The 12,705-nt window shown below is 48.9% G+C and overlaps 1 protein-coding gene across 1 annotated transcript in view; it reads right to left on the minus strand.

Annotated features, from left to right (window-relative positions):
* Positions 1-12,705, minus strand: part of KLHL12 (kelch like family member 12) — an 88,913-nt gene that overhangs the window by 14,036 nt on the left and 62,172 nt on the right. Inside the window, exons 7-9 of the mRNA XM_065403037.1 lie at positions 11,664-11,859; positions 10,550-10,708; positions 9,429-9,527 (exon numbers count right to left, since the gene is read on the minus strand). Of these exons, the coding sequence (XP_065259109.1) occupies positions 9,429-9,527; positions 10,550-10,708; positions 11,664-11,859 (454 nt within the window). The remainder of the gene's footprint in view (positions 1-9,428; positions 9,528-10,549; positions 10,709-11,663; positions 11,860-12,705) is intronic.

Raw genomic sequence — 12,705 nt, forward strand, 5'->3', positions numbered from 1 at the left:
ACCTCACCCTAAACTCTTTCCCAGCCTGACTGTTCCTAGCCACACTACCTTTCAGATCTGGTGCAGCTGTGAAGCACCTACCACACTGAGCCAGCAGAATGTGCTCAGTAGCTTTATGCAGGGTTCTAAATCCTGCTAAGAGTGCAGGTTAACAGCTGAGCCCTGGATAGATTCATAGATTCCAAGGCCAGAAAGGACCACTGTGATCATCTAGTCTGACCTCCTGTAGAACACAGGCCAAAGAACGTCCCCAAAAGAATTCTAGAGCACATCAGTTAAAAACATCCCTTCTTGATTTAAAAATGGTCAGTGATGGAGAATCTACCATGACCCTTGGTCAGTTGTTCCAATGGTTAATTATCTGTTAAAAATGTATATCTTATTTCCAGTCTGAATCTGTATCTCTAGTCAGGGTTGTAAATACTGCCACCTTGTTACAGTCAACACTATAAACTATTTTACTGCTGATCATCTTCACAGAAACATTCAGCTACCCTGGGATTCTATTCTATACTCTATTGTTTTATACTGCACTCACCACCATAGTGTCCAAGAGCCTTCCCGTAATGCATTAAGCCATGTGACTATATATCTGTCACGTGTTGTTTATTCTCTCATTTTCTCCCCATATGGAGAAGCACATGAAGTGGGGTGTCTTGGGTTGGTAGCATCTATTGTTTTTAAATATAGGTATACCTGTTGCTATGTGTTTATAGTACAGAAAGCAAGGGAAAAGAACTTGCAAAAAGTGGTGAGGTTTTTGATAGTCTAAGTTCCTGGGGGAGTTTGTTCCATAGTCTCAGGCTACCCCAGACAAGAGTTCTGTCTCCTGCAGAGATGAGCTTTACTCTTATTGTTGAAAGTTCCATTGTGCCAGACGATTGTGTGGGAGAGTAAAAAACAGTCACCTACCTTTCGTAACTGTTGTTCTTCGAGATGAGTTGCTCATTTCCATTCTAGGTGTGCATGCGCCCACATGCACAGTTGTCGGAAATTTCTGCCTTAGCGATATCCGTAGGGACAGCTGTGGCGCCCCTTAGAGTGGCGCTCCCATGCGGCGGTATATCAGGTGCCGCCGGCCCGGCACCCTCTCAGTTCCTTCTTGCCAGCAACTCCAAAAGAGGGGTGAGAGGGTGGGAAATGGAATGGACATGAACACCACATCTTGAAGAACAACAGTTACGAAAGGTAGGTAACTGTTTTTTCTTCGAGTGCTTGCTCATGTTGATTCCATTGTAGATGACTCACAAGCAGTATCAACCGAGATGGGCTCAGAGTTCACAGCTTAGCGGCTTGCAGTTCTGCCCTACCGAAGCCAGCATTGTCCCAGGCCTGCTGGGTCAGCGCATAGTGAGATGTAAAAGTGTGGACAGACAACCATGTGGCCGCTCTACAGATGCCCTGGATAGGCACATGGGCCAGAAAGGCTGCCGAAGAGGCCTGCACCCTGGTAGAGTGGGCGGTGACAATCGCCGGGGATGGCACCTTCGCTTGGTCATAGCAGAAGCGAATGCAGGCAGTGATCCAAGAAGAAATTCTTTGAGTGGATACTGGGCGACTTTTCATCCTGTCAGCCACTGTGACGAACAATTGCATCGACTTACAGAACGACTTGGTCCTGTCCACAAAGAAGGTTAGAGCCCTCCTAATGTCTAGGGCATGTAGCCTGCGCTCCTCTTCTGACTTATGCGGCTTTGGAAAGAAGACCGGTAAGTAAATATCCTGGCTCCAATGAAACAGAGACTACTTTAGGAAGAAAAGCCAGGTGCGGCCTTAGCTGGACCTTGTCCTTGTAGAAGACCGTGTACGGTGGCTCCGAGGTGAGCACCTGAATCTCAGATACCCAGCAGGCCGACATCACTGCAACCAGGAACGCAACCTTCGAGGAGAGGAGAGAACAGGAAGTCAAGGGCTCAAAGGGAGGACCCGTGAGCTGAGACAGCACCAGATTCAAGTCTCACAGAGGGACAGTGTCTCTGACTTGTGGGTAGAGGCACTCCAAGCCTTAAGGAATCTGGTCACGATATCCTGAGCAAAAACAGACCTACTCTGTAACGGCGGGTGGAAGGCCGAGATGACCACTAGATGGACCTTGATCAATGAGAGGGACAAGTCCTGGAGCTTGAGATGCAGGAGGTAGTCCAGAATAAGCTACAGTGAAGCCCGTTCGGGATGAACAGCTTTGTCCGCAATCCAACAGGTGAACCGTCTCCACTTGGCCACATAGTTCGCTCTGGTGGAGGGCTTCCTGCTTCCCAACAGAACATGCTGAACCTCTGCCGAGCACTGCTGCTCCTGTGCGTTTAACCATGCAGCAGCCAGGCTGTCAGATGTAGTGCTGGCAGGTTGGGGTGCAGAAGACTGCTGTGGTTCTGGGACAACATGTCCGACCTGAGCGGTAGCTGGAACAGGGTTGCTACTGAGGCCCAGGAGGGTGCTGAACCAGTGTTGTCGCCCTGTCCTGTTTGATCTTCATGAGAATCCTGGGAAGCAACGGTACCGGAGGGAAGGTGTACATCAAAGCCCCCGACCATGGGACTAGAAAGATGTCAGACAGGGCTCCTCTGTCCATGCCCCCAATTGAGCAGAAGACATGGTACTTCCTGTTCTGCCTGGAAGCAAACAAGTCCACCTGGGGAATTCCCCACCTGTGGAAGATGGAGCTGACCACCTCTGGATGAAGGGACCACTCGTGGCGAGAAAAGAACGTCCTGCTGAGGCGATCAGCCAACGGGTTCTTGGACCCTGGAAGGTGAGCGGCTACAAGATGGATATTGTACTGTAGACAGAAGTCCCAGAGCCAGAGGGTTTCCTGGCAAAGGGCCAACGACCTGGCTCCGCCCTGCCTGTTGATAAAGAAAACTGTAGCCTTGTTGTCCGTCAGGACCTGTACCACCCTGTCTTCTATATGAGGTAGAAAGGCCTGGCAGGCCAGTCAGACTTCCTGAGTTCCCTGACATTGATATGAAGGAAACAATCTTGACTGGACCAATGGCCTTGAGTGTTAAGATTGCCGAGGTGGGCTCCCCAGCCCAGGTCCAAGGCATCGGAGACAGGGGTCACCGACGAGAATGGGGCCGCAAAGGAAACACCTTCCAACACCATCGCGGGATCCTGCCACCAGATGAGGGACGCCAGGACGCTGTCCAGAATCCTGACCACCCGGTTCATGCTGTGCCAGTTGGGGACATAGACTGACACCAGTCACACTGAACAGATCTGAGGCCGAGTCGTGCATGCCAGACTATGCAAGTACATGCTACCATGTGGCCCAGCAGCCTCAGGCACGTGTGGGTGGTGGTGAGTGGGTGGGCCTGCAGGCCTGCGATAAGGTCCAACATGGCCTGGAACCGAGTCTCAGGGAGGAAAGCCCTGGCCCGAGTGAAGTCGAGGACCGCTCCGAAGAACTCTATGTGTTGTGCCGGGATTAAGGTTTACTTTGTCTCATTTATTATAAACCCTAGGTCGCGACAGGTGGAACAGACCAGGTTGAGATGCCTCCGCACCTGACCCGGAGACCAGCACTTTATCAACCAGTCGTCGAGGTATGGGTATATTTGGACTCCCCGAAGTCTCAGGTAAGCAGCCACTGGTGCTATACATTTTATGAATATCCTCGGGGCCGACGAAAGACCAAAGGGCATCGCTGTAAACTGGAAATGGCGCCCTCCCAACGTGAAGCGGAGGAAGCACCGGTGCCCCGGGAAGATGGAAATATGGAAGTATGTGTCCTTTAAATCGAGGGCGGCGTACCAGTCTCCTAGATCCAGGGAGGGGATGATGGAGGCCAGGGAGACCATGTGGAACTTCAACTTCTGGAGCGACTTGTTGAGGTGACGCATGTGGGTCTGAGGCTTCCTTTTGCCTTCGGAAATAGGAAGTAGCAGGAGTAGAATCCTCTGCCTTCCATGTCGTGAGAAGGGTCCCTGAACAGGGACAAGGGAGAAGTGGGAGGGGTGGTCAGCTGTAAACTGCAGGGTATAGCCAGAAGAAACCGTATCTAGCACCACCGGTCCAAGGTAACACGGAGGCAGTTGAGGAAAGGGAGGGTTGGATCCAGTACAGTGGCTGGGGTCCTCGAGCGCACCCTCAAAATGACTGCTTCTGGCCTCCCTGACTTCTGGGAGGATCAGGTTGAGCAGGCGGACGGGAAGAGGATGGGTAGTGTCTCTTAGGCGCTTTGTCCTTGTTCTTTCTCCTGTAGGAGCCAGACCTGGGAGCCCCCCAGGACCTAGACTGCGTCTGAGGAGGAGGCAGAGGGCAGAACGGCTTCCTGGACAGCTGAGGGGTGTGCAGACCCAGGGAACGGAGGGTGGCTCAGGAGCCTAGAGTCAGCTCAGAAAAGAGCCCCGAACCCTCAAATGGCAGGTCCTGTATCGTGGTCTGCATCTCCTGAGACATCCCAGAAGCCTGCAACCAAGAGCTGTGTTGCATGGCCACCACCAACACGACCACCCTGGCAGCTGAGCCCATCGCATCCAGGCCATCTGGAGGACTCCACGGGCCACCGCCGTGCCTTTGCTCACCAATGCGGCGAACTCATGGGCACGATCCTGTGGGAGGGCCCCCGTGAACTTATTAAGGGACTTCCACAGGTTAAAGTTATAACATCCCAGCAGGGCCTGGTGGTTAGAGACCCTAAACTGTAAGCTGGCCGTTGAATAAACTTTTCTCCCAAATAGGTCGAGTCTCTTGGCCTCTATTTTTGGGGTTCCGTTGGGGTGGCCCTGTCTGTCCCTTTCATTCACCGCAGGCACGACCAGTGATGCCGCGGCGGGAGGAGTATACAGATAGTCAAAGCCCTTTGTAGGACATAGTATTTCTTTTCCGCTTTTTAGGATTTTGGTGGAATAGATGAGGGCATTTGCCACATCGATTTGGCTAGTTTGACCAACCCTGGATGGATGGGCAATGCAATTTTTGCTGGTGCGGTGGCCGAGATGACACTTCAGCAACCTCTTTGATTTGTAAGCCCAGATTCTCTATCACACGTTTAAGGAGGGCCTGGTGCTCCTTAAAATCGTCCAGGGGACTGCTGTTGTGGGAAGGTCTGACCACCGCCTCGTCCAGGGATAACGATGACGATTGAGTGGCCTGAGGGATGGTGTCACCCCCTTCTTTATTGGGGGAGGCCTTCCTCGGCGCCAGAGTACGGGGTGCGGGTTCCGCCTCCGCCGCGGTGCTGTGCTCCGATTGTGGCACCGGCTGCACCTTGGCCAGTTTGTCTGATGTGGCCAGGGAGGGCTGGGAGTACTGGACCGACATCACCGGCACCCCCCATGGATTCCAGGACTGCCACTGGGGGTGGAGGGGCATGGATCCTGCTGTGTTGGCACCACAGCCTGTGCCGCCTGTCTCCCGCGTCGGAGGGGAGTCACCCCGCCTCGGTGACAGGCTGAGAAGTCGTGGTCCAATCCGACCATTGCCCCTCCAGTGACCACGGCGGAGCCATTGTGGCCTGAGTCGGTCTACTGACCCTGGTAGGCGAACAGCGGTGTGACGAGGAGTCGCGCCGTCTGCTGGGGGAGCTGTACCCGGGCGAGCGTGACCGATGTCGAGACCCTGAGCGAGCCCTACAGGATGGGGACTGACGACAAGGAGACCTTCTGGGAGAGGGTGTTCAGCGTATAGGTGATCTATGGCTAGACGGTCATCAGTACTGGCAGTATGGGGAGCGGCGCCATGAGTCCAGAGTCCCCCACCTAGTAAGGGGGATCTCGACAGAGATCTCGGCCGTCTGGCTGGCGAGCTAGGGTATGGTGCCGGGTCCCAAGGTCGCAGCGAGGAGGACTTGCATCTATGATCCGGCGACCTGGGGTGTTCCGCCAGTCTATGCTGCAGCACCCTGGTGGCCTTCCCCTTTGGTGCCACAAGCGGAGCCGTATCGGTCACCTGGCGTGGCACCTGTGGAGTTGGTCAGCCTTGCTCCTTGGCCACTGAGACTGCTTTTGGCACCGCGAGCCCCATCACAGGCTGAGAACCCTTGCCGCTGCCCGGGGTGAGGGTGGGGGGCCTTGGTGGGGCTGGTGGGTCCAACCTCTGTGGTACCCCTGTGACTCCCCGTAGTAGGCACATGGCCTGACAGAGGTCCTTTGCCTGATGCTCCTCTGTCCTTCAGTGCTAAGGGGCTCTGTTTCTTCAGCTTCTTCTTCAGGTCGGCACGGCGGTGCGCTGCGTGCAGAGGCCGAAGTGCTGGATGTATGTGCCGTGGTGGAGTGTTCTGACGCCGGACAAAGAGCAGCCTCCATCAATAATGCCCTCAAGCAGATATCCCACTCTTTCTGAGTCCGCGGGCGAAAGTGCTTACAGATGCGGCACCTGTCCTTGCGATGGCCCTCTTCCAGACATTTAAGATAACTATCGTGCGGATCGCTGATCGGCATCGACCTGCAGCATGACGCACATGGCTTAAAGCTGGGGAAGCGGGGCATGCCCTGCTTGGGGCAAAGTCCCACTGGGTGAATCTCTTGACTAACACTATTAGCTAATTAACTATGAAACTATGTATAACCACAACAAGCAACTCAATGGATAAACCGCTACTGTTCTTGCGAAGCAAGACGAGGCGCTCAATCAACTGTCACGGGTGGTAAGAAGGAACTAAGAGGGCACAGGGCCGGCGGTGCCTGATATACTGCCGCATGGGAGCGCCACTCCAGAGGGCACCACAGCCAGCCCTACAGATACCACTAAAGCAGAAATCTATGACAACTGTGCACGTGGATGCATGCACACCTAAAATGGAATCGACATGAGCAAGCACTTGAAGAAGAACCAGTATTCCCTTCCAAGCTATCCCATAGTGGAGCAAATTATACTTGATCCTAGGGCTGTCAAGCGATTAAAAAAATCAATCGCACAATTAATTGCATTGTTAAACAATAATAGAATACCATTTATTTAATTTTTTGGAATGTTTTCTACATTTTCAAATATATTGATTTCAATTATAACACAGAATACAAAGTTTACAGTGTTCACTTTATATTTATTTTTGATTACAAGTACTTGCACTGTAAAAAACAAAAGAAATAGTATTTTTCAATTCACCTAATACAAATACTGTAGTGCAATCTCTATCATGAAAGCTGAACTTATAAATGTAGAATTATGTACAAAAAATAACTGCATTCAAAAATAAAACAGTGTAAAGCTTTAGAGCCTGCAAGTCCACTCAGTCCTACTTCTTGTACAGCCAATCGCTCAGACAAACAAGTTTGTTTACATTTACAGGAGATAATGCTGCCCGCTTCTTGTTTACAATGTCACCTGAAAATGAGAACAGGCGTTCTCATGGCACGGTTGTAGCCAGCATTGCAAGATATTTACGTGCCAGATGCGCTAAAGATTCATATGTCCCTTCATGCTTCAAACACCATTCCAGGGGACATGCGTCCATGCTGATGATGGGTTCTGCTCGATAACAATCCAAAGCAGTGTGGACTGATGCATGTTCATTTTCATTATCTGAGTCAGATGCCACCAGCAGAAGGTTGATTTTCTTTTTTGGTGCTTTGGGTTCTGTAGTTTCCTCATCGGACTGTTGCTCTTTTCAAACTTCTGAAAGCATGCGCCACACCTCATCCCTCTCAGATTTTGGAAGGCACTTCAGATTCTTAAACCTTGGGTGGAGTGATGTAGCTATCTTTTGAAATCTCACACTGGTACCTTCTTTGCGTTTTGTCAAGTCTGCAGTGAAAGTGTTCTTAAAATGAACAACATGTGCTGGGTCATCATCCGTGCTTGCTATAACATGAAATATAAGGCAGAATGCGGGTATAACAGAGCAGGAGACATAAAATTCTCCCCCAAGGAGCTGAGTCACAAATTTAATGAACGCATTATTTTTTTAACGAGCATCATCAGCATGGAAGCATGTCCTCTAGAATGGTGGCCAAAGCATGAAGGGGCATACTCATGTTTAGCATATCTGGCACGTAAATACCTTGCAATGCCTGTTACAAAAGTGCCATGGAAATGCCTGTTCTCACTTTCTGTTGACATTGTAAATAAGAAGAGGGCAGCATCATCTCCTGTAAATGTAAATAAACTTGTTTGTCTTAGCGATTGGTTGAAGAAGTAGGACTGACTGGACTTGTAGGCTCTGAAGTTTTACACAGTTTTGTTTTTGACTGCAGTTATGTAACAACAACAAAAAATCTACATTTGTAAGTTGCACTTTCACCACACAGAGATTGCACTACAGTACTTGTATGAGGTGAATTGAAAAATACTATTTCTTTTGTTTATCTTTTACAGTGCAAATATTTGTAATCAAGAATAATATACACTTTGATTTCAATTACAACACAGAATACTATATGAAAATGTAGGAAAAAACATCCAAAATATTTCATACATTTCAATTGGTATTCTAGTGTTTAACAGTGCGATTAAACCTGCGATTAATCGTGATTAATTTTTTTAATCACAATTAATTTTTTTGAGTTAATTGCGTGAGTTAACTGCAATTAATCGACAGCCCTACTTGATACATTTAAGGGTATTTTGGGGTGGTCTCAAGACAGAAAGCTGCCTAATAAATAGTGATCTCTTGTACAAGATTTCACTTTATATATGTTACCCAATAATACAGTAATTAACAATAGACTCCAGTAAATTACATTTAATGTTGCTAAGAGCAGTTCAAGGGAAGATATTTCATCAAGCACATCTGTAAATAAGTTAACATGTTAAAACATGTGGAAATTGTAAGTTAAAGTTATATAAACAATTCTGATACCAACCGTAACACCCAGTCTGGAAACAAAAATGTGACCAGCACCCAAACCTTTACTCTGACCCAAGCTTTGTGTTCCCTAACATTTTATAGTCAGATCCAAATTCCACTGAAATCAATGATTGTTTTTCCTTTCACTTTAATGAAGCTGAACATGGACATCACATGTTCTGCCTGAGCAATTTGGCTCATTCACTGAGACATGAATAGCTCCTGTGTAATGGATACATTTTATGATTTGGTGTAAGAATTAATTTTAATGTATGTTCATCCAGTAGCTTTGTCTCTAATGATCATTTTCTAAATATGGGAACATAGAATTATTTCCCTCAGTAGGGAAAGATTTCTACTATGAAGGGTGCTATTAAAAAACCTAAGACATGCAAATGGTCTGATAGAGACAGAGGAGCACTGCTGGCCAGGGCATATCCTGACCCGTCGTTTGGGAACAACACCGTCCCGTTGGCATCAGGGCTATACTGGAGACAGCAAGAAAAGCCTCTTTGTGGAGCTAAGTCAATGGTCACCCAGGGCTGCGTAAGGACTGCTGCTAGGATCGCTGTGCATCTATAACAGTGCTAAGCCCCACAGGCCAGCAGATATACGATGGCCTCCAGGATATGAAGGCAGGCCAGAAATCATTGCTCTATTCAATCTAGCAGTGCACCCTGCATATCAGAGTTCTCACCTGAGCGCTTGGTGGCCATTGGGGTGACATTTGTCCAGTGTCCAGTGTGAGGGTCATACCTCTCTACAGAGTTCAGGATGTTCAGCCCATCATAGCCACCTGAAACAATATGGGAACAAACAGTGGGTTCAATCCCGATCACTGTTTCTGCAAAGAGAACATTGCAATGCCTGTGTCTGCTCCATCCCAGATGGCTCTGGCTTAGTGACTCCTTGGCAGTGTGAGCAACACTACTCACAGCGCCTCGCAAGGCTGAACAAAAGCAAACATAGAATCTAGCCTGCACCAGGCAGGGATCAAAGTTCTGGAGGCCACAGACAGCAGGGGCTGGGGATGACCTGAGGTGGAAGGCACAGGCAGCCATTGCAACTTTTTCAGGAAATTGTACACAGAGTGGCCATGTCACACTGCCTCAGCAGGGGAAGAACACTGTGCTACCAGCCCAGAGGGCAAGGAGAAGAAGGGAGCAAGGGAAGGTTAGGGGAACCTAGGATGGAGCAGTAAGTGAAAACGTAGCGGACAGCGTGAGACATGAGATTCCCCTAGAATAGGACCATGACGAGGGTGGTCAGAAAACAAAGCCATGGCGCTGCCTTGACCAAGGGCCCTGGAGAAGCATCCAAAGAATGAGTTCATTTAAGAGTTTAAGACCATTGTCCATCTGGGACTCACAACATTCAGTATGGGCAGCTGGGGCCTTCCAACCTCCAGAGAGAGGAGCTGGAACACAAGCCGCTCAGGACAGGCCACTCCAGCCTTTCCATGTTCCAATGGCACCATAGCCAAAGCTACTCCCAGGAACTAGTTATCCCATAGCCTGCACATTCCAGCCAGCACACATCCCCCAAACTTCCTCATATCTCAGCTGGCACGTTGCCCAGCACACCTCCCATGGCTTCAGTACAAGCCATCAAAATGTCTCCTCAGCAGTGACTATGTGAGAAATCTGTCTGCTGACTGAGCTACCCAATATCTCAGGAGAGCGAAGTATACAACAACTGGGATTCTCTTTTAGGCTGTATTCTGCACATCCCAGGAGCCCGTTATAGATGGTATCTGCCCTGAATTCTGGGTGGAACACTAATACTTGCAGAATGCTGATGGATCCTAAGGTCACCTACCGAGGCAGTAGATAACACCATTAGCTACAACCAGTCCTGCTCCTTCCCGAGCTGTCTGCATGTCTCCCAGCATACTCCATTGATCAATATTTGGGTCATATCTTTCCATACTGGTGTGACGCCGGCTTCCATCAAAACCACCAGAAACGTAGATCATATCTGCAACATAATATGGGGAGCAGATTCAGAAAGACATGAATACACACACATGCCCTTCCCTCTACAGCACTTCCCACCCTTTATATTATTTCATGCACACCATGTATGTGTGTCCCTGTGCATAGAAGAGGCCTAGGGTCACTTGGACATTGCCATTCATTGATGTTACATCAGCACTTCCTTAGAATGAATACTTAAAAGATGCAACACACTATGCTTGAAACCCGCTGCATAAATCCCAGCCCAAAGGCCTTCCTTAGCTATATTCCCTCATACAGTTCTATTGAAAAATATCTATTGGTTATATTCAAATTGTTCACTGCAAATGACATTTCATCGAATGTTTAAAAACATGTTAAACTGCAGCAAATGAATCAATACAGGCCCCTGAAGGTGCTCCCAGCCAAGAGAGGGGGAACAGGGCCAATCTGTTAGCACTAGGGTGACCAGATGCCCGATTTTATAGGGACAGTCCCGATTTTTGGGTCTTTTTCTTATATAGGCTTCTATTACTGCCCCCCCCCCCACACACACACACACCCACACCCACACCACCTGTCCTGATTTTTCACACTTGCTGTCTGGTCACCCTAGTTAGCACCAGGTCCCAGCAGCGACTTCCAGCTGGGACACACAGCAGTTGGTCTCTGGGAGCAACATGTTTCTAACAACTGCCTGGGAGATGAATTCTGAACTTCAGGGTATAGAATGGAAGATTCCCACTCCCTGGAACTAGAAACACACACTCTTCGGATGAAGAAGAGGAAGAGCTGCTCTTACAGTTAATGGGCAAGTGATTTTCTTTCTCAAACTCCAAATGCTGAGAGATACAATCTCCAATCAGTTACTCCTCTTCCCTTATCAGCCACCTGCCCTCGGAAGGTGCTGACACACTGTATTTCATGCTGGCAATGGACCTGTCTGGCCTCTGTGACAAGTGCTGATCAGTGTGTACCTCCTAGGGTAGTGGCCCCTGCCAGGCCTCGACGAACATTCATTGGAGCCACTGAGTACCAGATGCCATCTTCATCCGACGTATAATCCAAGCACTCCACAGAGCTGAGACGGGAGCGGCCGTCGTATCCCCCAATCACATAAATCCGATCATGCAGGGACACCGTGGCAACATAGCGCCTCTTACGGGTGATGCTCTAACACATTTGAAGAAGTGTCAAAGACAGAAAATGACACCAATACATTGAGAACTATCAGAGCCTCTCTAGATTATTCCATCCCTTTTTGCTGTTACACTGAAAGGGACCCGTTTATATAGCCAAAGCCCTCAATTCTATGTGGCATACTGGGTGAAAATTATATGTAGGAATCCTGGATCTGTGTGTATGGATTCCCTTCCCTATGGTCTCCCCCTCAGCGCTCCCACCTCCCAGTCCAATATCCTTTGCACTATTTATTTTGCAATTAAATTCAGTTTACTTTCTGTTGCCCCCAAAACTTCAACGTTCCAGAGATGTTTGCATTCCCACCACTTGTCAGCACTGTAGTAATTGTCAAGAGGGAAAGCTGGAAAGTTTGGCAGACGTGTAGGGAACATCTGGGGGGTTTCACCCCCAGAGCAGAATAGGATTTGGGAATTCATGGCATCCAGGCTCTTCTAGGAAGGAAATGCAGCTCCTCCCTCCCTTCTCCCACCTCCCCCCACTTGGTAGGGGTGGGGGTGGCTTTACATTTGGGGAGTAGTGTTCCTCATTCTCCATCCCAGGAGCCACTAGCTCCTCCAGTGACCTCTCTCCGCTATCTCCCATTACATTCAGCCACAAACATGCATGTTAGCAAGGTGTCTCTGTTAAAATATCAGTGGTGAAATAGTTATTGTTGACATTTAAATGATCATCAATAAGCTTCACAGTTTTAAGGCCCCACGGAGATGAAGGGGGCAAGCCACACTCTCATTGAGCTATAGTTTCAGTGTCTCTGCACACTCAGTTAATGAAATAATAGTAATAATTAGCCTTCATACAGTGCTTGTTATCAGCAGA

This window comes from Emys orbicularis, chromosome 4 (assembly GCF_028017835.1).
Source record: "Emys orbicularis isolate rEmyOrb1 chromosome 4, rEmyOrb1.hap1, whole genome shotgun sequence".
Classification (NCBI taxonomy): Eukaryota; Metazoa; Chordata; order Testudines; family Emydidae; genus Emys; species Emys orbicularis.